Genomic DNA, 24,577 nt, shown 5'->3' with positions numbered 1-24,577 from the left:
AGTTAAAATACCTTTCTGAAAATGTGTATGTGGTTCATAACCATACAAAATACATATTATAAACCACTAAAAAATAATAATTTTGAAAATTTCAATTCCTTTTTTTTTTTTCTACTGTTCTGCATTTAGTACTATTCTAGTCTACTTGTTTTTCCTCACCTTTGCTAAATAAATAAATGTATTTGCGTTGAAAGTAAATCTGGACTGTAACCCAGATAGCAAATGACATCTGGCCCAGTTGTGGCCCACATCTTCCACATTCTTCTGGCCCACATACCGCATGGAATGTTGGCGATGACTCAACCTGAGTGTGGCTGCTAGAAGTCAGCCACAACCGGACCAGATGTGGGCCACATCTCAGAAATGGTATGGGCCGCATCTGGGTCAGATGTCTGAGGTAGTGACTGACATCTGGGCCAGATGTGGCCCACATCTAATTATCCTATAATAAAGAAAATACTTGTATAGTCTAAATTGTTTATTAAATATAAAAATTATATAAATACATATAAATATTTATAAATATAACACAAAAACAAGAAACAAAACAGATAAGTATTTATAAAAAAATATATAAATATAAATAAATCAGATACATACAGAATTCCAATATATATATATATATATATATACAAATATTTTCACTGAATTGAATACATTGTTGAACCTGCAACAGAGTCTTGAAGTGAAGAATTCAGATCAACTGTTTGATAACTAGCAGGGCAAAAGGTGAGTCCACTGAACAAGCAGGGATCAAACCAGAAGGCAGTCCAAAGAAAACATTAGTCCAAGGTCCACAAGGTCTACACATTAGGAACAAGGTCAAGGGCGAGCGAGTGTCAGAACCAGAAGACAAGATCTTAATTTTAATCTCTTGCCCGATGGCCTCCATCCCTGTCTGCGGCAAGCTGCAGCCATCTTTTGACCCAATGTTCAGTTTCTTGGTCTGTTGCAGTAGCAGTTAAGCGGTTTCTTCTGACAGCAGCTACAATGACACATATATGACCAACAGTAAGGTGGCAAATAATTATTGTTATTTATTATAAATCTAACATTTATAGGGTAACATTTTAAGCTGACACCAAACAACATGAATAAAATCAGAGTAGTTATTTTTAGAAAGCCTTACCATTAATTACAGTTTTTAAAGAGGTGTCTTTAAATGCAGCCTTGCCATTGATTCCCCTCCAGTTACTCTGACGGGCCATGTCGTTTGTAAGAAGGAAGCTGAGAATTCACCAAATGCTTTATTTTACTGTTGTGCCTCCCCTCAAGGCAAATGTGTTTATCTGTAAAAATGAATTTATGCACAAATGAAGAAACAAGCGTCAAATCTCATCTTTGAGTAGAATATAGAAAAACTGTGTGGGCTTTTTCCTGTCAAAATAACTGAGTTCGTATGAAATTATTTAGCCTTTAAGAACAAGCAAAAACCAGTGGGAGGAATTAATTCGCAATCAGCAATCTCATTGGCTAGAGCTCACTATCACCATCCACATTTTGATTTCAGCAAATCAGTTAGAGTGAGTGAACGCATACAATTGCTGCTTTTCCACCATTGGGCCAAACCTTTCTTGTTGCTTAACCATTCCATTTCGAACCGGCCCAGCCAGTACGGATATGGTTTTGTTTTCCACTGTGGGGCTAATCACAGAGCTCATAATACAAATGCGTCAGTCATTGCCTTGGTAACGCAAGTGTTTAAATGTTAAGTAAAATAAGTTCTGTGGTCGTTTTGCGCTACAACGTAAATTACTTTTTAAATATTTTTTAAATTGCAAAAATGTCACATTTCACCATGTTGTCATTTTTGTTTCAGATTCATTGGGTTGTTAGATTTAAACATTTAACCTCGCATTCACAAGAACAGATGGTACTCAACCAGAATGAGTTTCATACCGCCCCTGGTGCTTTGGGTGTCGAAAGACAAATAACTGATTTGAAACTAGGCTCTGGCTCTGAACCAGCACACAAACTGCCTTGGTGGAAAAGGGGTATTTGTGCCCATTTACGTCAAAACTAGGCTAAGTTGTAACTTACGCACAGCTGGTGCAACCGGCCCCTGATGAGCTGCCTAGTTTGATGCCAGCTTAAGCTGCATTTTTTCCCTCACTGCTACTGTGTATTATTCTTGGCAAAATCATTTTGCAACTTTCTGTTGTGAAAATTAAACACTGAATCAGGAAAATGGTTGAATCTCTGCACTGATATAAACAATTAATGAAACCTGTAAATTTTGAATGTTGTGTTAGTGAACTGACACAGTGTATATGTTGACCGGCCTTCGTTTAGCTCTGCGTTGTGTGGATAAATGAACAAGACCGGGCAACAGGAATTACTCAGGCCAGATTTTATTCTGCATGAATAAAGAGACAAATTAATCAAAATAAGCTCGAATCTGTGGCCTTCTCTCACAACTGGAACACCAGCCTGTCCGTGAAAAGCATTATTTTAGCCACAGAGCTTGCACACTCATGCTTAATGAACTCTCTCCAAAAATACATGCTCCATATCATTCACACAAACTTCATACATGTTTGAATAAGATTCAAGTGCATTTAAGAACAAAATTACATGTTTTATTACAATAAACAAAACTCATATCAAACTTTTTAGACGGAGCTTCAGCACAACTAACCTCTCTTTAGTCGCGCTTACCGCGAACTGAAGGAGAGCAACCGGAACCGGAACATAAGTCTTAAAGGAGCCACGCGCCATTTTTAACAATACTGAAAAAGTACCATATAACCATAGAAACATGACATCTCAAATAAAAGAAATCAATATTAAAAGAATAAATTAAATGAAATATTAAAAGAATTTCCAGAATACAAAATAATTATATAAATATAACAAATGATAATAACAAAAAGAGAGATTTTGTGTGAAATTAATAAATAAATATAACACCTGTTACATATACTTACACAGTATTTCTCTCTTCTAACAATCAATTTCTCTATATTTTTCCCTTCTTTTGGAAAGTCATGGAAACATTTTTTCTTTTGCTATTGGAGCAAATGGAAATACAACATCCCACAAGGAAAACAGCTTATAAATCATGTTTTAATAAAAATATAAAACTGCAGAAACGTTTCTGTGAAGGTTAAGGTTAGGAAGGTATAGGGTTAGGAAATTAGCACGGTATAAAATCGTTTGTATGTATGTATGTAAGTCCCCACCATGGCATAAAAACAAGTGTGTGTGTGTCCTGGTAAACCCTACGTTATGGAGAAAAAATGTCTGCACAAAGATGGCAGTATCCAAAATCCTTGAACTTGTGGGGACATTTCCCCATGAGGAGAACAGCTTAAATCATACAAAGTGAAGTTTTTGAAAATATAAAAATGGAGAAAGTTTTCTGTACAGTATAAGAATTATCATGTCTATGGAAAGTCCCCATAAAACATGAAAACCCAACGTGTGTATTTGTGTGTGTGTGTGTGTGTGCGTGTGTACTGGTAATCCCCTATGTTATGGGGACCAAATGTCCACACAAGTATAGTAATGCCACTAAATTTCAACCTTGTGGGGACATTTTTTGGTCCCCATGAGGAAAACAGCTTATTATATACTAAATGATGTTTTTTGAAAATGTAAAAACGCAGAAAGTTTTGTGTGATGGGTATAGGTTTAGGGGTAGGGTTAGTTAGGGGGATAGAATATACAGTTTGTACAGTATAAAAACCATTATGTCTATGGAATGTCCCCATAAACACTCTTAATTAAAATGGGTCTAAACAGTAACTAATTAGGGTTCTTTGGCTTGTAACAATAGCACAACCCTTTTTGGTGCTAAATAGAACCCTTTTTATAAGGTTTCATAAAGAACCTTGCTTTGAAAGTGTTATATAGGACCTTAATGGTGTTATAAATTACCTTTTTAATAATAGTTTATTTTCATTAATATTAGTATATTAGTATCTTTATATTATTAATATTGTCTAAATATATATTGTTTATATATATATATATATATATATATATATATATATATATATATATATATATAATTTATTAATATTATATAGTATCTTGTAGCCTCTTTTTTGGGGGTTTTACATCAATTAGGTACTTTTTATTTTTTATTGACATGGTAATTTGTAGCAAAAATGACAGTGCTCTAACAACCGTTATTAGCTGAATGCACTGATAAATAACTATTGACATTGAACATGATATAGATGTAATGAAGACCAAGTTCTAGTGAAATATCTTCACAATCCTCTATGATGTCTTTACGTCCTTCATTGGAAGGTTCTCTCAGCATATGATGAGGCTGTGACAGCATATACACAATTGAGTTTCGAGTTACAGTGCGTCTCTTCCATTAGTTTATGTAAAAACAAAGTTAAGTTTTTATTACATGAAATAGCTTCAGTCATACAAATCAAAACTGATTTTTGAAAAAAAAAGATGTTTTGGGGGGTACTTAGGGAAATATTGCTATATGGCAACGCTGTACCACAATGGAAAATGGTCAAAAAAAGTAGTTTTTCTATAAAATTATGATTTTCTTTTCTATTTAAATGCACATTTCTTTTAGAAATCGATAATTTTATATACTTGGAACTCATGCAAACCAAAAATAAGTAGATCCCTATCATTTTACCTTCAAAATGGCTAACTCATCCTCACTCTCATCACATGGAAGAGCTAACTAGTCTGCACTCTTCCTATTGCTCTTTCCGTAAAATATTGCTGTATTCATTTTCTGAAAAGAAGAAATAATTTTGTTATTTATACATAAATACAACTATACTACAATAAACACTTCAAATAAATAAATAACTGCAATCATATTATTGATATCTATAAAAAATCCCAATGGGGAAATAAATTACTGCAATTCCACTGTGGTATAGCGTTGCCATATGGCAACATTGATATTTTCTCAATTTACAGTAAAACTATTTAGACAAAGTTGATTTTTGAATACAAATTTCTAATTTACTTACCAAAGATGCTGCAAAAAAATAAATAAAAAAAAAAACAATAAAAAAAAAAAAAATCCCCCATGAGAAGAGATGTTTAGAAATTATGTTAAAAGAGCAATTTCTGGAGCACTTCAATGGGTGTCTTCCATGTGAGGGTGATGGTGGGAAAGAGAGTTTTGGAGGGAGATTCAAATGTCATGTGACTTAAAAACAGCACATCATTGGCTACCTTAAGGCCTGCCCATAGTGCAATATATTGTATTTTTTTTTCTGAATAACAAGGAAATGAGTTGAAATTAATTCTCGCCATATGGCAACTCTGTAACATAATGGGTGAAAAGGAAAAAGTGATGTAAAGTAATGGGATAGCATTAATGTTTTTAATTTATAGACATATTAAGAAAGAAATACTTTACCTGTTGAGTGTGTTGAGAGTCTGTGGTAAAGATGTGGCTTTGACAGATACAGATTTGAAAAACAAAAAGTGGTAATAAAAAATGCTAAACTCTAACACAAAGAACCATTTTAGCATATAAAGGGTTCTACGGTACGATATGGTTCTAAATAGAACTGTTAAAGATCATTATGTCTATGGAGAGGCCCCACAAATTAGCGTGCGAGTTTGTGTGCGCAAACTACATTAGTCCAAAAAAGTATTAATCCAATTTTCAGATGTTGCAGGTGACTGAGAATTTATTTTCTGGTTACATTTGATCTAACTGATTGCTGCTTTTTTATAAAGCTATACAGTGTAAATTGTGTCAGTATCTTAGTATATCTCCATCCTTTTCCAATATATAAATTTACAAATAAACAACTTATGCTCTTAGCAATCTAGAATAAGCTATTGGTTCATATCAAGGTTGCCTTCTTCCTTTACATTTTAAAACTGAATAACCATGCATTAATATCACACGCAATATCAGACATATATGGCCCACGCACAACAAACTCATCCTAAAACCAGTTTGTCACACACAGGCCACATCTGGCCCACACACAGCAAGCCACAACTTACACTAAAACCAGCTTGATGTGTGTGGGCCAAATAAGGCCCATATCACCTTTGCCAGAACTGAGCCATATGTGCCATAGTTGGCCCAAATATGCATGCTATCTGGGTATTATTACAGACATACCCAATCTGTAATTCTGTACATGTTTGAAAACCATGAAACATGTATTGAACAACAAAATATTTAAGAATCCACTATGTTCTTGGAAAATAGACTATGCCTTTATAAACTGCTGCTACTATAGGAAATTTGTGCAGATCTCCAAAAAACAACTTCATCATACATTAAAATGCGCATTACTTATTGTAATGAAACGAGTATTACCACTTTGACTCTTTATGTGAGATTGTGTGTGGCTCTTAAAAGAGCCGTTGGGTTTGTCGGGTTTCTCCTGAATAAAGTCGTTTATCCTCCGAATCCGTACAGAGTTCGTCCCTGTCGTTTCAGCGCGTACACAACGTCCATGGCAGTGACGGTCTTTCTCTTGGCGTGTTCAGTGTAGGTGACGGCATCACGGATAACGTTCTCCAGAAACACCTTCAACACACCGCGAGTCTCCTCGTAGATCAGACCGGAGATACGCTTGACACCGCCACGGCGAGCGAGACGACGGATTGCGGGTTTGGTGATTCCCTGGATGTTATCACGCAACACTTTGCGGTGACGCTTGGCACCTCCTTTTCCGAGTCCTTTACCACCTTTACCTCTTCCAGACATGATGAGAGTTCAACTATTAACTGAATATGAGGAATAGAGCTGCTGGAGAGGATATTTAAAGATGCTTACAGGACCTAATAGAAACACAGCACTGAAGGAGGAGCCTAAAGCACGTCAGCGCTGACGTAACAAAGCTCAAAGATTCACTCGAATATATTAGATTTTATCATTATTTTTTTCATGAGATCATTATATATTAAGTAACATAATATAACAAATAAGTATTTATCAGATGTTCAACAAGACCGTTACAGTATTTAACCTGCAATCATTTACTTCCGTGTCCAAAGTATATACCAAAGTCAAGTATGAAAAAGGTTTATTATTCTTCAAATTAAAACATGTTTTGCTGCAGTTGTTGTGACACAATAAAACCACACTAGTGTACTTACACGAGTCCAACGAGTCCACATTTAACTGAAAGGTAAAAACTTCTCATGACAATTGTTTTCAATCAACGTCAAGTAGGGGCAAGTTGTCACGGTTTCAATATCCTAATATTATCACAATTTATGTTGACACAATAATGGTTTGATTTTTTTTTTTTTTATTATTATTTAAATAGCACCTAATGAATTCATCATTTTATGATTGTAGAAATCGTATTTTATAGCTGCCTAAGAGAGCGGAAACAAATGAACACTACAGTAAATCTAAAACAGTAATAAACTGGAAATGATCTCGTTCAGTGTGATTGAAGTGGCTCTTAAAAGAGCCTTTGGGGTTGATGTGGATGACGTCACTGTGGATTTAAGCGCGTTCTCCTCGAATCCGGCGGGCCAGCTGAATGTCTTTGGGCATGATGGTGACCCTCTTGGCGTGGATGGCACACAAGTTGGTGTCCTCAAACAGACCGACCAAATAAGCCTCGCTGGACTCCTGCAGGGCCATGACAGCGGAACTCTGGAAGCGCAGATCCGTCTTGAAATCCTGAGCGATTTCTCTCACCAGACGCTGGAAAGGCAGTTTGCGAATCAGCAGCTCAGTGGACTTCTGATAACGGCGGATCTCTCTCAGAGCCACGGTACCGGGCCTGTAACGATGAGGCTTCTTGACTCCACCGGTGGCTGGAGCGCTCTTACGGGCGGCTTTAGTAGCGAGCTGCTTCCTCGGGGCTTTTCCACCGGTGGATTTACGAGCGGTCTGTTTAGTTCTTGCCATGACTTCAACGTTTCTTCTCCGTTCTTCACAGAAAATGTAACTGAATGTTCTGCTGCTGCTGCTCTTTAAAGCCTTGTGTGACCATGAGTTCAGTGGGGGAGGGTTCAGAGGCTTGTGATTGGCTGATAGTGACGTCTACGTGTGACAGTTGACCAATGACTGTGCGGCTCGTGTTTTCAAACAAGCGGCGACAGTTTCCCGCTCAAGATCTTTAGTTCAGTTCATCTCATCTGTATTTTAGATTATACTGTATGTTGCATGTTAAATAAACTGAGATTACATAGAATATCTCATGTATATGTATGCACATATATAATTATATTCATTATTACACTGTTCTGTATGAATTATATATACATTTTAAACGTATGTTGCTCATTTTATGTATTTTGTTTTTTATTTGGACCCCGAATCTGTAATAGTTTTGGGTTGATATTATTCCACATCTAGTTATTTCATGTCATCTGTATTCTGATGTTGATATGGGGTTTATTTGCTTTCCCCGAGGTACAAATGATTTGACGTCTTTCCTTGTGTAGCGTTACGATACTCATTTTAATCGACACTGTTTCATATTAATGTAAAAGATCATTCTCTTATAGTTGAAGTGTGTGGCTCTTAAAAGAGCCTTTGTGTTTCAGTGAATCAGACTTTAGTCCGTTTATTTCTTGGCGGGTTTCTCGGTCTTCTTGGGCAGCAGCACAGCCTGGATGTTGGGCAGCACACCACCCTGAGCGATGGTCACTCCACCCAAGAGTTTGTTCAACTCTTCATCGTTCCGCACTGCCAGCTGCAGGTGACGGGGAATGATACGAGTCTTCTTGTTGTCCCGAGCGGCGTTTCCGGCCAACTCCAGGATTTCAGCGGTGAGATACTCGAGCACAGCGGCCAGATAAACAGGAGCACCGGCACCAACGCGCTCTGCGTAGTTTCCTTTGCGGAGCAGTCTGTGTACACGACCGACGGGGAACTGCAGTCCTGCCCTGGATGAACGAGTTTTAGCCTTTGCACGAGCTTTACCGCCGGTTTTACCTCTGCCGCTCATTTTCAATATGTAGTTCAAACTGTAATGTTACACAGAGAAATAATGCATCGTCATGTTCCCGTTTACAGTATTTATAAGAGTCTGTCAGACGCCTATTGGCTAGAGTCTGAAAACATTCTAACCAATCACTGCTCTTCCCTCCAAACTCCAAACCACTCCCTCTCTCTCTGTTGATGAATGTGCTCAAGAGGGAGTTTCAACTCTGAAGTATTTGTAACACTTGACAATAAGGTTTCACTTGTTAACATTAATTAGCAACATTAGTTAACATGAACTAACAATGAACAATTAATCTTGGTTCATGTTAATTTCAACATAAAGTAATACATTTTTCAAAATCACAAGTTATAAGTTGTAAAATGTGTGAATCTACTACGAAATAACATGAACTAACAATGAAAAATTCGTTGTTTTTTTATTTTTATTTTTTTTATTAACTAACATTAACAAAAATTAATAAAGTTGTTATAACTTATGTATTGTTAATTTCTAGTTCATTAATGTAAATGAATAGAAACTTATTGTAAAGTGTTTCCGAAGTATTTCATGCAAAACAACAATAATAATAATAGTTCTAGTAATTAATAATTATAATTGAATTTATTTATCACACATTATACACATACAGTGAAATGATTTTTATTTATTTTTTCACATATCAGAGGGTCAGAGTGCAGGGTCAGCTGTGACATGGTGCCCCTGGAGCAGATAGGGTCAAGGGCCCAACAGTGGCATCTTGGCAGTGCTGGGGCTTGAACCCCCAACTTCTTAACCATTGAGCCACCACTGCCCCTGCAATATATACAATATATGTATATATTAGTTATGCTTCATTGATATAAAGACCCAATCGATCCATCATAATTAAATCATACTGATAAATTATTGTCAAGTTAATTACACTAAAACTTATATGAAACACTGATTTAACCCTTGTGCGACCTTTGGGACATTTTTACACATTTGAACTCAAAAATGAAACTGAAACAGAGTTAAAGTAGAGGAAAAAATATTAGTGGGGAAAAAGCCCATGAGGTTTTATATAAATGACTTCAGCACAAATCAAGGATTGAATTAAACAATGAAATTATTATTTTATAAAGAAATTAAGAATCACAGTAACAAAAATGTGGCAAAAAAAAAAAACAGAGAATTGAACTGAATTTGTTTAGTAAGGAGTCTAGAAATGTATTATAATTATTATTATTATTATTATTATTCCAAGAAATTTCAAACAAAATTTTTTTAAACTTGAATTTTTGATTCTGAATTTGTGAACATTGAAAAATAAAAGTGAAAATGATTCATTTATATTTTGAAGAGTTGAATTCAGAGGCAAAAAAAATCACATATATAAGATTCAGTGCTAGAAATTAAATGGCTTTTAAATGTCAAAATCTGGTGATTTGCTTCCATAAAATCAGAATCAAGCATTCAACAGACCCCTGATATAATGAGATAATGTGTTAGCTTCAAGATATTGATTAATATGAGAAACTTCAACAACAATAATAGTATATGTGATGCTCTTTTATATGAATTAGTGTGAGGCTCTTAAAAGAGCCGTTTTGGGGAAGAAACTCTGTAATGAGTCTATTTACTTCTTTTTGGGGGCTGCCTTTTTAGGTTTGGCTGCTTTAGTCTTTGCCGTTTTGGGTTTGGCAGCTTTGGTCTTTTTGGGACTCTTTGCTGCTTTCTTGGGGGTTGCTGACTTTGTCTTCTTGGGGCTCTTCGATGCCTTCTTGGGGCTCTTCGGTGCCTTCTTAGCGGCTGCGGGTTTCTTCACCTTCTTGGGGGATTTCTTAGCGGCGGGTTTCTTTGTCGCGGCACTCTTGGGCTTCTTGGCAGCAGCGGGTTTCTTGACTTTAGGAGCGGCTTTCTTCACGGGTTTCTTCTTGCTCTCGGCTTGATTCTTGTTGATCTTGAATGAGCCGGAGGCGCCGGTTCCTTTGGTCTGGATCAGAGTCCCTTTAGTCACCAGACTCTTGATGGCGAGTTTGACGCGGGAGTTCTTCTTCTCCACATCGTATCCACCGGCGGCGAGAGCTTTCTTCAGGGCGGCGAGAGACACGCCGCTCCTCTCCTTGGATGCGGACACAGCTTTGACGATGAGATCACCGACGCTTGGACCCGTTTTCTTGGGTTTAGCTGCAGATTTCTTCTTGGGCGATTTGACAGCTGGAGCGGTTTCTGCCATCTCTCTGATCGGATCTGTAACCTCACACACAAACACTGTCTGAGTTCAGTAATGAACAGCTGCTGAGCGGCGCTGCGCTCTTGAAACACACATGAGAACCATATAGACTCAACCCGCTCGACTCAGTGCTTGTGTGTCTCCGAGAGACGCTCCAGATTGTGTTTTCTCCTCTCACATTTAGAGAAAAACTGGAGTGGTGAAAGAGTTTAATGGAGTAAAAACATTGTGAACACTGAGCAGGACTACTGTGCTTTATTTGAAGACAAAAAACATGCGACGAGGAAACGTTTAGTTTAGCACAATCACATCAAATCCACGGCGAGCATCAGTCACCGGTAACAGCTGCGTGTGAATTTGTTGTGATTTTTATGTAGAAATGTTTAATAAAAGTTGAACGTGTCCTCTGAGTATTCAACACACACTTTGACAATAACTTTAATGAAATGATCATCATTGAGGGACTTGTGGACTGTTTCATACAGTAGTTGTTTTGGGCATCTTGAAGCACACACTCAAATCAGAGACAAAAGATCAAATCATTGTGCTGATAATATCATCCACATCTAAATGAGATAATTATTAACAATCATTGTTCAGTGCTCAATCAAATATAATGAAATAACAGTTTAAGTTGGAGATGGCTGAATATGTAATGTTTTTAATTCCTGCTGGTGAATGACAAACCGAATTTACTTTTAATCATGTGAAAAATATGTATGATAGATATGAGCAATACATACTAGTTAAAAATGCAAATATTGATGTAAGATATTGATTACTAATGAAAATGCTCATATTTGATGTCAAAGATGACATTATTAGGCCTATATAAGGAAATATCCATTCTTGAAATAAAAACACTGATTCAAAACAATTGAATATCACAATGATCTGTCATTCATTCACCCATATTAAAAACACAATTACAGGAATCTGTTTTTCTTTTTTTTTTTTTTTTTTTACTATTAAGAAGTTCATTGCTAATATTTTCAATGAATTACAAAGTTACTAGTACAAATATACATTCCTGAAATCAACAATTGAATTACAACTGAAATCGGGTCTCTTGGACTATAACCTGTCCTTTTTATCAGATGAGATCAAACAAAGACAAATGAGAAAAATGAAAAAGATGGTAGCAGAAATATATATATATATATATTTGATTGAATGTGTTTTGATTCTGGGTTATTTGCATTTCTGTCCAAGAAGACTGATTTAATGGGCTGAGAATGTTACCAGTGTTCATTAGTTGTGTCTCAATCGATAAAACTACATGATACACTGTATTTAAGGTTCTGAATACAAAATACTGTGCTATTCATTGACAGTCTTGGGAAACGTTACCAAAAGAAGAGTTCCTTAAGAAAATAAAGAACCCTGGAGTCCCGTCTCATGCTCTTTACACAAACGACTAAGACAGTGATCAGAGTAATCATTTGTTTATTTACACAAAGGAAAATGAGAGCAAAGAAACTTCATAAAAAAATAAAAAGGCCAAAATAAACAGACTGAATGGGAAACTCTTACCTGTATTTAAAACAAAAATGAAATAATCAAAAAAGTCTGACCTCCCTCACTGGCCACACACAAAAAAATTAATTAATAAAATAAAACAGCACCCACTTCCCTAAAACCCCAATTAAGGCAAATGAAAAGGTAACTTAATTAAACCTTATACTAAAAACAATAAATTAATTAAAGCCCTGATTACTTCCAACTGTTTATTTCCTTTTTCTGGCAATCCCTTCATATTTCACTCCCTATCATTTTATATATATATATATATTCTTTCAGTTAAATTCTTTCTGCATCAAGTTTTTATTATTATTATTATTATTATTATTATTATTATTATTATTACTGGCTGCACACAGGAAAATAGAAATTAATAAAATAAAACAGCACCCACTTACCTACAAACCCCAATTAAGGCAATTGAAAAGGTAACTTAATTAAACCTTATACTCAAAACAATTAAAATTAATTAAAGCCCTGATTACTTCCAACTGTTTATTTCTTATTTCTGGCAATCCCTTCATATTCTTTATATATCTTCTTTCAGTTCAATTCTGCATCAAGTTTTTATGATTATTATTATTATTTATTTATTTATTTAGCACATGCTCCCTTTACATTGACATTTGTCTGTATCTTTTTATTCATGAGAACTAGTGCATTATTTAATTGTGTTTCTCCTAACTGTTGTCTATTGAAGATTCAATCATATCTAATGTGTCTTTATCTGAAGGGTTTAATTTTGATCTTAGAATTTTGTATGTTGTTTTCCTGTATCCCAACTCTTTTGCCAATGTTTATGTAGATTGCAATTTATTAGGGATTTCCCTTCTTTTTTCCAAAGGAATCTCTATTTTGTCATTCAGTTTCAAAGATTATTTTGCTAGTTTATCTGCTTTAATCCCCATATGTGCAGGTATACAGCACAATTTAACATAAATTCCAAGTTGTTGTAATTTAAAGGTGTTGTGTATATTTCTATTAAAACATTTGCTCTAGTTGTTTTAATGAATAATACTGTAAAAAGCTGCTGCTGAATCTGAATATATCAACACTGTGTGGTTTAACCTCCTCCACCCATTGTGAGCTCAGAGTTACTGCCACAATTGCTGTGTATCGCTACATTGATAGTAATTATTTTATTAATGTTTTATTCAAATCTGGGATAAAAATATTCACTCCAACATGAAAATAATTTATTAACAGAAAATGAAACCGTAATATCTATAATGTCTTGGAGTCATCATTGTGTAGTTTGATCAAATACAATTGTGAATTGTGTTTAAAAATAAGTAGTTAAATAATAATTTTATTTATAACCCAGTGAGCAAGCTGAAGGCGACTGTGGCAAGGAACACAAAACTCCAGAAGATGTTGGTTAATGGAAAAAAATAACCCTGGGAGAAACCAGACTCACTGTGAGGGCCAGTTCCCTTTGGCTAATATCATGAATATAATGCCAGTATTACTTATTTATGTAGAGTGCAGGTCATGGTTTAAAATTATTAAACTAAGTGTTAAGGTTCAGTGTTTAAACAAAGATTTTGTAAGAACTGTAAGATTAATGACTAATGTCTTTGAAGTTCATCCTGGATTAACTGCAGAAGTTCACATAGATGCATTGTCCTTTGTTAGTTGGCTGATGAAGGCTTTTGTTGGCAATTAATTGATAGTCTATGTATTCTATTTTAAGAGTGTAGTCCATCATTAGACCAAGGTGATGCAGGCAGAAATCAATGAGGTGCATTGCAGTTCAACCTGCCGGTAATTTCGGTGAGATCTGTCCAAGTCCAAGGTTCAGGCAATGGCATATGATGTATCTCATGTCTTATGGTTGGAGTTGGCATCAGTTTGTCCTCTGAAGTCCATTGTAATAGACTGAAGTGATGTTTGGCTGGCACCGGCTGCATTTAGTCATCATCACTCAGATACACGTAGCAGTGGAGTCCAACATGAAGCAGAATGGAGCTGGATCCAGCCGGTTCTGGTGACCTCAGGATAGGAGTCTCGAGGTTGAAACAGGAATAATATTAGCATAGATGCCATTCAATTTATTGCAGAGTTATAGATCATGATCAATGTTTCTGGTTTCTGGTTCCGGCAGACCTATATAAAGTAGCCTAATTGTGATATGAAGTATAAATTAGGTGTATGATATAAAAATAAGAAGAATCCTTCCTTCCATGACTTAAAAAATGACTACCCTACCTGTCAAATAACAATTAGGGTCTATATTAAGTACACAACACTGACACCTGTTCAGAACTTTATATGAGCACACGTCAATAAATGGATCAAACACGTTTTAAATATAAATTGCGGATCAAAGCAAAAATTACAGCTTGTCGGCTCATTTATTCATTGTGCAGAAACTAGCCCTAACAATAAAATCAAATTGATTCAACAATTTAAATTTGCAGTTGCCATTTATAGTAATATTTTGAGAATAAAGTAAAAAATATGAGAATAAAGTCACAGCATTATGAAATTAAAGTCATAATATTTTGAGAATAAATCAAAAGGAAGGTAACATCAAAGTGATGTGATGCACAACAGCGAAGTGGTGTGTCTTTGTTGTTACATACAACACAACTAACCAGGGAAATAACTTGGCAATGCAACTGAGCTGAATTTGTGGGAAGTTTTGGGAGCTCTCTGTTCATGAATGAGTTGTGCATTAGTACAGGAGTTTTCAACATGTAGGCATCTGTCAAGGGAGGCACGAGATATAGGCTCACTGTCACAGATCCACCTGACCTTCCCGCCACAACACTCAACCTTCCCACTCCCCTGAATACTGATCACCCGCACCTGTCTCCAATCACCGTGTCAATCAGTTCCCCTATATAACACTCCACTCTCCCTTCAGTCCTAATTTGGTATCAAATCAGTATACAGACTCACTTACCTTCTACTTACCTGACTCTTCAGACACCATTCCAGCGTGCTCCCTTGACGATTCCTCTCCAACGCTATTCCGAAGTTTATTCAAAGTCTCCTCTCCTGTGTCTCCTTCCCATGGTGTTATCCTCCAACCCAAGTAATAATTCTACCTGCAAATACAATAACCTTCATCAAGTACTGTTGTCTGTTCCTGAACCAATCTGCTCATTCACCACTCACCTGCCATTTGCTGTCTATGTTTGTGTTTGTTCAAATAAATACCTGCTTTTGAGTTCACCACCATCTTCGAGTCTGGGTTACTGTAACAGGATACCAGACCATCAAGAATCATGAACCCAACAGGTCTGGATCCCATCCAGGAGCTGGTTGACACACTCCATCGAGCACTAACCACCTCATCTAACCCCACTGCCCCACCGATCTCGAACAACACTTCCGCAATTTCTTCACCGGTCTATTCTGCCAGTCCCTTGGTCAATCCAGCGCCATTCTCCAGATCGGCGGAGAACTGCGGCTGCTTTTTGCTTCAATGTCCGCTCGCCCTAGAGATGCAGCCGCATCTATTCCCCACAGAGCAGTCTATGGTGGCGTATATCATCAACTTGCTCTCTGGACGAGCACTGCAGTGGGCCCAACCACTTTGGGAGCAAAACAGTCCCATTACTCATACTTTTGAGAGCTTCACTCGACACTTCAGAGAGGTTTTTGGACACCCTGTGGGTGATACTTCTGCTGGTGAACAACTCTGTAATCTTCATCAAGGTAAAGCCTCCGTCCAAGATTACGCTCTCAAGTTCCGCACCCTAGCAGCCTCCAGTGGATGGAATGAGACTGCTCTACTCAACACTTACTGTCAGGGGCTCGACCCAATGCTGCGGCTGCATCTCTCTTTATTTGATGACACCATGGGGCTCGAGCGCTTCATCCAACTTTCCATCCGAGTCGCTAACCGAATGAAGCCCTGCCTCAATGAAGTGCCCGCCTTGCAGTCTCCTCCTGTTCCTGCACAGTCACCCTCAATCCAATCTTCTGAACCAGGTGGGGAGCCTATACAGATGGATGCTTCCTGGCTATCATCGGCAGAGCACCAGCATCGGCTGACCCAGCGGTTGTGCCTGTACTGTGGTGGTAAGGGATATGTCATCTTGGCGTGTCCCATACATCCTCTGTGCCCACTGGTGAGTCATGTTACTTACTCTAAAGTTTGTTCCTCTCCCTTGTCTACCAGTGTGGTGCTTACTGGTCCCAACTTTTCCCTTACAATACTCGCACTCCTCGACTCTGGGTCAGCTGGCAACTTCATCTCAGATGCGCTCTGTCACCAACTCTAGCTCCATCCGCAGCCATGTCAGCCCAACCTAAAGATCCACTCCATTATTGGCAAACCCATCGGAAGAGGTGTGATTCATAATTGTGTGGGTCCCATAATGCTCCAAGTCGGGTGTCTGGACCACAAAACCATCACACTCCTGGTTTTGGAGAACTCCACCGCTGACATCGTGTTGGGATGCTCATGGCTCAAACTGCATTCCCCTATAATTTCCTGGTCTTCCGGTGACATCTTGAAGTGGGGCTCCCAATGCTTTCCTAACTGTTTCCCCAATCTTCCCATTCCAAGGCCTTCGACTATCGCCAAGAGATCTCCTCCTCTCTGTCTCAACTCCACTTCCATCGAGAGTCCTATCTGCTCCACCTCTGTTGAAATCCCATCCTGTTACTCCCACTTCCAGGACGTCTTCTGCCCACTCCGACCTTGGGAACGTGCGATAGACCTTCTCCTCGGTGAGCCGGTGCCCTGTGGCAAAATATATCCTCTCTCTATCCCTGAACAGAAGGCCATGGAGGAGTACATCGAGGAGGCTCTCAACCAAGGCTACATCTGACCTTCCACATCCCCTGCTGCTTCGAGCTTTTTCTTCGTGGTGAAGAAGGATGGAGGTCTCCGGCCCTGTATTGATTACCGCTCCCTCAACAAGATAACTGTGAAGTTCCGATATCCACTTCCCCTCGTCCCGGCTGCCTTGGAACTGTTGAGAGGAGCTACATTTTCACCAAGCTGAACCTGCGCAGCGCATATAACCTCATTCGAATCCGGAGGGGAGATGAATGGAAGACCGCCTTTGTAACACCAACCGGCCACTACGAGTACCGTGTGATGCCGTATGGCCTGGTCAACACCCCCTCCGTGTTCCAGGGCTTCATGAATGAGGTGTTCTGTGAGTACCTCCATCGTATCATCATTGTTTACATCGACGACATTCTGGTGTACTCCCGGAACGTGACCATCGTCAACACGTTGCACTAGTGATGGAAAAGCTGAGGGAATACCATCTGTACCTTAAGGCTGAGAAATGTTCCATTCATCAGTTGTTCCTCCAGTTCCTATGTTACAACATCAGCCCTGAAAGTATCCAGATGGATGAGGGGAAGGTAGAAGCTGTGCGATCCTGGCCCACTCCTACTAACATCAAGGAACTCCAGTGCTTCTTGGGTTTCGCCAACTTCTATCATCGCTTTATCAGGAATTAATAACTGTTAATATCCCAACCTTTTAGGCCCTTTAAGACTGCAAGCATCTCTCTCATCTAGAAGCCCTCTACAACTTCGCCGTCGATGTACATGAGTCAGCGGGTGGGATATTCACATCAACAAGAAGACTCTCCGCTCCCATGCAGTGTTCCGGAAACATTTACTCCGGCTCGGCTCTTGACTCTTCGCTGGTGAACAGGCTGCTTCAGCATCCTGATTCCCTGCAGCACTCGGCAGGAGTTTTGTATCCTTATAAGCTTAATGTTGATATATTGTGTGTATATGTATATATATCACAAAAAAGCTGTGAGAGCATGAGTCTCAAGACGCTTTGCTCTCGGATCGACCTCGTTCGGAGGGACAATTCCACCTCACACGCTCTCCCACTTGCCCCTTCTGTAACTCCCGAGGGATCTCATGAGGGGGCATGGCGGGGCCGAGAGGCTGAGCTAGATGAATCAGAGGTGGATCTCATGCTGGCACAAGCCCTGCGAGCCCCTCGATCTTCTCTTGAAGCGGCTTTGCCTATATATTATATGTGTGACGAGCTCCGGTCCTCTGTTGGAGTGCGTGACCTCATACGTTTTGCATTTCTGATGATGATGATGATGTCATGTCCCTTGCAGCATCAGAGACTGTGAGTGGTCCAGTGTTGTCAAGTGATTCCTTCCTAAAATTATGAGTACTGTGCACAACCGCTTTCCGGTGGCAAGTGGTGGTAAGTCTCATCTAGTGAGTGAGTGAATGCACCAGTTATTCCGCTCCGTGGATGCATGGTGGGTCTACACGGCTACATGATTCAGTTCGTATGTTGGCCACCTCGCTCTCAGTTTGAAATTACTCTTCCCTCCAAAATTCACTCGGTTGGGAAATTAGTCATGATTATTAATCACACTTGAGGTGTGTATTAATGAATATTGTGCACAACTGCTTCCCGATGGTGAGCGGTGCTCATGCTCATGTAGCGAGCGAGCCAACACACCCATTATCCCACTCCACGGATGCGTGGTGGGTCTACACGGCTACATATTCAGTTCGTACAACTGCCATCTCGCTCTCAGATTGAAAATACCCTTCCCTTCCAAATTCACTAGGTGGGGAAATAAATCATTATTATCAATCACACTTGAGGTGTGTTCACTAAGTATGTCCTGTCATCCACAGTCCCATTATAAATTCACAACCTCCTCACAGAAAATGGAATAGAGATTGTTTAGAACTGTAACTGTCCCTAGCTTCTCGCACGTTCACAAAGTGCATCAGTGCATCACTCACCCTTCTGAAACTGAGCAGCGTGTGCATTTTGAACTACCCCAACGACAGTCAACAAATCTCCTTTTTGGGAGTCATCTTGGCTCCATGAGTGAACGTGTGCATCTCACGAGTGAGCACGTTCAGGCAATTCTCCAGTGTCTGTCTCAGTTCAAGCAGGGGAGAACACTTCCACTGAAGCTGTTTCAAAAGGCATTGGGACTTATGGCGGTGGCATCCACATTATTCCATTAGGGCTTTTACACATGAGATCTCTTCAGTGCTGGCTCAAGCATCGTGTGCAAGGGCATGCCTGGCTCCAAGGACGCATGCACATTGCTATATCTCGATGCTGTCTAGCTGCTATAGTACCTTGGACAGCTCTTGCGTTCTGCTAGCAATGTGTTATGCTGGGCAGTTTTTCAAGTGGAAATTTGTGACTACGGATACTTCCAACACAGGTTGGGGTGCCTGTGTGACGAACACAGGTGCGAGGAGGGCATGGTGAATCAACCGCATGGAGCTGTCAGCTGTTTTCCTAGCCTTGCAGGCTTTTCAATCTGAAACAGCAAATTATCATGTTCTGATTCACACAGACAACATGACAGTTGTGGCATACATAAATCACAAAGGCAGAATTTGTTCCCTGCCAATGATGAGACTGACATGTCGCCTCCTCCTGTGGAATGAGCACCATCTCCTTTCCCTGCGGGCGACATATGTCCCAGGCCATCTGAATTATGGTGCGGACCTGTTGTCACGCCAAAGAGCGATGCTGAACGAATGAAGATTCATCCTCAGACTGTCCTGATGATTTGGCTGGTCCCAAGTCCCAAGCTCCGCTAGGAGTGGATGCAATGGCCCACAAATGGCCTGCAAAATGCAAATACACATTTCCCCCAATGTGCCACCTTCACTCTATCATATACAAAGTCCAAAAGGACAAGCAAACGATTCTACTGGTTGCACTAGAGTGGCCCAATCAATACTGGTTTCCAGAAATGATAGAGATTCTGGACGACTCTCCATGGGAAATACTGCTGAGGAGGGATCTCCTCTCTCAAGTGCAGGGGCACAATCTGGCATCCCCAACCCAAGCTGTAGAACCTGCATGTGTGGCCTCTGGACGAAGCTTGCTACATGTCCCAGAACTGACCCTGTCAGTTATGAACACCATTTTACTGGCTAGATCTCTGAAATTCTTACATTTCGTCAAGAGTGATTGGCCTCAGGGCTCACTCTGTCAGTTCTCAAATTTATATAGCAACTATCTCTGTATATCACACACCTGAAGCTGGCACCTCTATAGGCAAAAATTATTTGATTATAAAGTTCCTTAGGGGTGTGTGGCAGCTAAATCCCCCTTGCCTGGCTAAAGTACCAACTTGGACCTAACTTTGGTCCTAAAAGTGCTCAAGGGGCCCCCCTCTTTTAAGAGCCACACACAAATTCATATAAAAGAGCAATACTTTATTAATCTGTTGGATATATTTCATAAACGCTATTTTGCTTTGTGGGCTATTTATATATATATTATTCTCAAAACAAAAAGCTTAAAGCTGCACATTCAGTGTTAGTTTCATGTCCCATCTCAAATTTTTAAAGAGCTGTTTTTAATTAAATCAGTGTTAACAAGTTTTAGTGCAATTAACTTGACAATATTTTATACCTATGATTTAATTATGATGGATCAATTGGGTATTTATATCAATGAAGCATTTGTCAAAAAAAAAAAAAAAAAAAAAAAAAAAAAAGAATTACTCAGAGGTCCTTAGAGGACAAAAACTGCCATAAAAATATTATATATAAATATTATTTTCCACTTTCACTGACTTACATTTTAACCAACATCAGTCCTGATTATAACTACCAAATATTCATTCATTTTCAGGATTTTAACCCTTTAAATACCAGTTTGTTTACATAACGCCACTGTTGTTTTTCACACACACACTTGTCAATACACACATACAAAACATACTCTGACATCCTTACCAACACATCCACACAATTTTAACTGCATCGTTTATTCAATTGGCCTGCAGTGCTCTATAACACAGCAAACAGAAATTGCTAAATAGGTTAAACATGAGAAAAATGGCGCCATCTGGTGGAAAATATAAAAAATTTCAATTTTGAAGCAAGGACTCCGGAATGAAAGCATAATATCATATACAGGTGCTGGTCATATAATTAGAATATCATCAGAAAGTTAATTTATTTCACTAATTCCATTCAAAAAGTGAAACTTGTATATTATATTCATTCATTACACACAGACTGATATATTTCAAATGTTTATTTCTTTTAATTTTGATGATTATAACTGACAACTAAGGAAAATCCCAAATTCAGCATCTCAGAAAATTAGAATATTACTTAAGACCAATACAAAGAAAGGATTTTTAGAAATCTTGGCCAACTGAAAAGTATGAACATGAAAAGTATGAGCATGTACAGCACTCAATACTTAGTTGGGGCTCCTTTTGCCTGAATTACTGCAGCAATGCGGCGTGGCATGGAGTCGATCAGTCTGTGGCACTGCTCAGGTGTTATGAGAGCCCAGGTTGCTCTGATAGTGGCCTTCAGCTCTTCTGCATTGTTGGGTCTGGCATAATCGCATCTTCCTCTTCACAATACCCCATAGATTTTCTATGGGGTTAAGGTCAGGCGAGTTTGCTGGCCAATTAAGAACAGGGATACGATGGTCCTTAAACCAGATACTGGTTGCTTTGGCACTGTGTGCAGGTGCCAAGTCCTGTTGGAAAATGAAATCTGCATCTCCATAAAGTTGGTCAGCAGCAGGAAGCATGAAGTGCTCTAAAACTTCCTGGTATACGGCTGCGTTGACTTTGGACCTCAGAAAACACAGTGGACCAACACCAGCAGATGACATGGCACCCCAAACCATCACTGACTGTGGAAACTTTACACTGGACCTTAAGCAACGTGGATTGTGTGCCTCTCCTCTCTTCTTCCAGACTCTGGGACCCTGATTTCCAAAGGAAATGCAAAATTTACTTTCATCAGAGAACATAACTTTGGACCACTCAGCAGCAGTCCAGTCCTTTTTGTCTTTAGCCCAGGCGAGACGCTTCAGACGCTGTCTGTTGTTCAAGAGTGGCTTGACACAAGGAATGCGACAGCTGAAACCCATGTCTTGCATACGTCTGTGCGTAGTGGTTCTCCCCCACATTTTTGAATGGGTTTTGTTTCACAGTCCTCTCCAGGGTGCGGTTATCCCTATTGCTTGTACACTTTTTTCTACCACATCTTTTCCTTCCCTTCGCCTCTCTATTAATGTGCTTGGACACAGAGCTCTGTGAACAGCCAGCCTCTTTTGCAATGACCTTTTGTGTCTTGCCCTCCTTGTGCAATGTGTCAATGGTCGTCTTTTGGACAACTGTCAAGTCAGCAGTCTTCCCCATGATTGTGTAGCGTACAGAACTAGACTGAGAGACCATTTAAAGGCCTTTGCAGGTGTTTTGAGTTAATTAGCTGATTAGAGTTTGGCACCAGGTGTCTTCAATATTGAACCTTTTCACAATATTCTAATTTTCTGAGATACTGAATTTGGGATTTTCCTTAGTTGTCAGTTATAATCATCAAAATTAAAAGAAATAAACATTTGAAATATATCAGTCTGTGTGTAATGAATGAATATAATATACAAGTTTCACTTTTTGAATGGAATTAGTGAAATAAATCAACTTTTTGATGATATTCTAATTATATGACCAGCACCTGTATATGATATTATGCTTTAATGGCACTGGGATCAAATATTGCCATTTTAAAGGGTTTCAAAGGGGACATTTTTGTCCTGTAGCGTAACAATTTTGTGTACACAGTATATTATAGATGTATTATAGGAACTGAGGTTGAAATATCAAAATTCCCCCAAAAATACACACTTTTGGCTAAATGTATGCCATTGGCATTAACACAGCCAAAATGATAGAAAAAAACAAACATGTAAAAAACAAAAATGTCCCAAAGGTCGCACAAGGGTTAAATCAGTGTTTCATATAAGTTTTAGTGTAATTAACTTGACAATGGTTTATCCATATTATTTAATTATGACTGATCGATTGGGTCTTTATATCAATGAAGCATAACTATTATATTGTAAGTCAGACATTTATTTATTTTTATCCCCTTTTCTCCCAATTTGGAATGCCCGATTCCCACTACTTAGTAGGTCCTCGTGGTGGCGCGGTTACTCACCTCAATCCGGGTGGCGGAGGACAAGTCTCAGTTGCCTCCCCTTCTGAGACCATCAATCCGCACATCTTATCATGTGACTCATTGTGCATGACACCGCGGAGACTCACAGCATGTGGAGGCTCATGCTACTCTCTGCGATCCACACACAACTTACCACATGCCCCATTGAGAGCGAGAACCACTAATCGCAACCACGAGGAGGTTAGCCCATGTGACTCTACCCTCCCTAGCAATCGGGCCAATTTGGTTGCTTAGGAGACCTGGCTGGAGTCACTCAGCATGCCCTGGATTCAAACTCGCGACTCCAGGGGTGATAGTCAGCGTCAATACTCGAAGTACATACAACTTGTGATTTTGAAAAATGTATTTATTCATGTTGAAATTAACATGAACCAAGATTAATTGTGCTGTAAAAGTACTGTTGTTACTATTGTAACTATTGTTAGTTCATGTTATCCATTAGTGAGTTTGTTGGACAACACATTTTACTGTCAACAATACTTCTGGTTAGTGTTGTAAATTTGATAAACACTTATATGGACATTGATCTGAAACTAATTCTCATTTAAAATAAAATAAATAAATAAAATAATAATAATAAAAATAAAAAATAAAAAATCTAATATATCTAATCTAATATATTTGAGTGAATCTTTGATCTTTGTTACGTCAGCGCTGTGAACTGTGAGAAGGAAAAATACGTGACGTGCTTTAGGCTCCTCCTTCAGCGCTGTGGTTTCTATTAGGTCCTGTAGACATTTTTAAATATCCTCTCCAGCAGCTCCATTTCTCACATTCAGTTGATAGTTGAACTCTTCATCATGTCTGGAAGAGGTAAAGGCGGTAAAGGACTCGGAAAAGGAGGCGCCAAGCGTCACCGCAAAGTGTTGCGTGATAACATCCAGGGAATCACCAAACCCGCAATCCGTCGTCTCGCTCGCCGTGGCGGTGTCAAGCGTATCTCCGGTCTGATCTACGAGGAGACTCGCGGTGTGTTGAAGGTGTTTCTGGAGAACGTTATCCGTGATGCCGTCACCTACACTGAACACGCCAAGAGAAAGACCGTCACTGCCAT

The 24,577-nt window shown here is 38.9% G+C and overlaps 5 protein-coding genes across 5 annotated transcripts in view; all 5 read right to left on the bottom strand.

Annotated features, from left to right (window-relative positions):
- The window catches only part of LOC127411049 (histone H2B-like), an 83,299-nt gene that overhangs the window by 32,683 nt on the left and 26,039 nt on the right, over window positions 1-24,577 (bottom strand). The window lies entirely within an intron of this gene.
- LOC127411202 (histone H4) lies at window positions 6,274-6,678 on the bottom strand. The gene has a single exon (XM_051646600.1). It carries the CDS (start codon window positions 6,668-6,670, stop codon window positions 6,359-6,361), a length of 312 nt encoding a protein of 103 aa, XP_051502560.1. The 5' UTR covers window positions 6,671-6,678; the 3' UTR covers window positions 6,274-6,358.
- LOC127410924 (histone H3-like) lies at window positions 7,290-7,864 on the bottom strand. The gene has a single exon (XM_051646177.1). The coding sequence runs from the start codon at window positions 7,829-7,831 to the stop codon at window positions 7,421-7,423; it is 411 nt and encodes a 136-aa protein (XP_051502137.1). The 5' UTR covers window positions 7,832-7,864; the 3' UTR covers window positions 7,290-7,420.
- On the bottom strand, window positions 8,439-8,901 carry LOC127410971 (histone H2A-like). The gene has a single exon (XM_051646273.1). The coding sequence runs from the start codon at window positions 8,874-8,876 to the stop codon at window positions 8,493-8,495; it is 384 nt and encodes a 127-aa protein (XP_051502233.1). The 5' UTR covers window positions 8,877-8,901; the 3' UTR covers window positions 8,439-8,492.
- Window positions 10,474-11,128, bottom strand: LOC127411283 (histone H1-like). Its single transcript, XM_051646749.1, has one exon. It carries the CDS (start codon window positions 11,071-11,073, stop codon window positions 10,474-10,476), a length of 600 nt encoding a protein of 199 aa, XP_051502709.1. The 5' UTR covers window positions 11,074-11,128.

Source organism: Myxocyprinus asiaticus, chromosome 2 (genome assembly GCF_019703515.2).
Source record: "Myxocyprinus asiaticus isolate MX2 ecotype Aquarium Trade chromosome 2, UBuf_Myxa_2, whole genome shotgun sequence".
Classification (NCBI taxonomy): domain Eukaryota; kingdom Metazoa; phylum Chordata; class Actinopteri; order Cypriniformes; family Catostomidae; genus Myxocyprinus; species Myxocyprinus asiaticus.
Note: the sequence above shows the minus strand (reverse complement) of the source record. Positions and strands in the feature narration are given on the sequence as shown.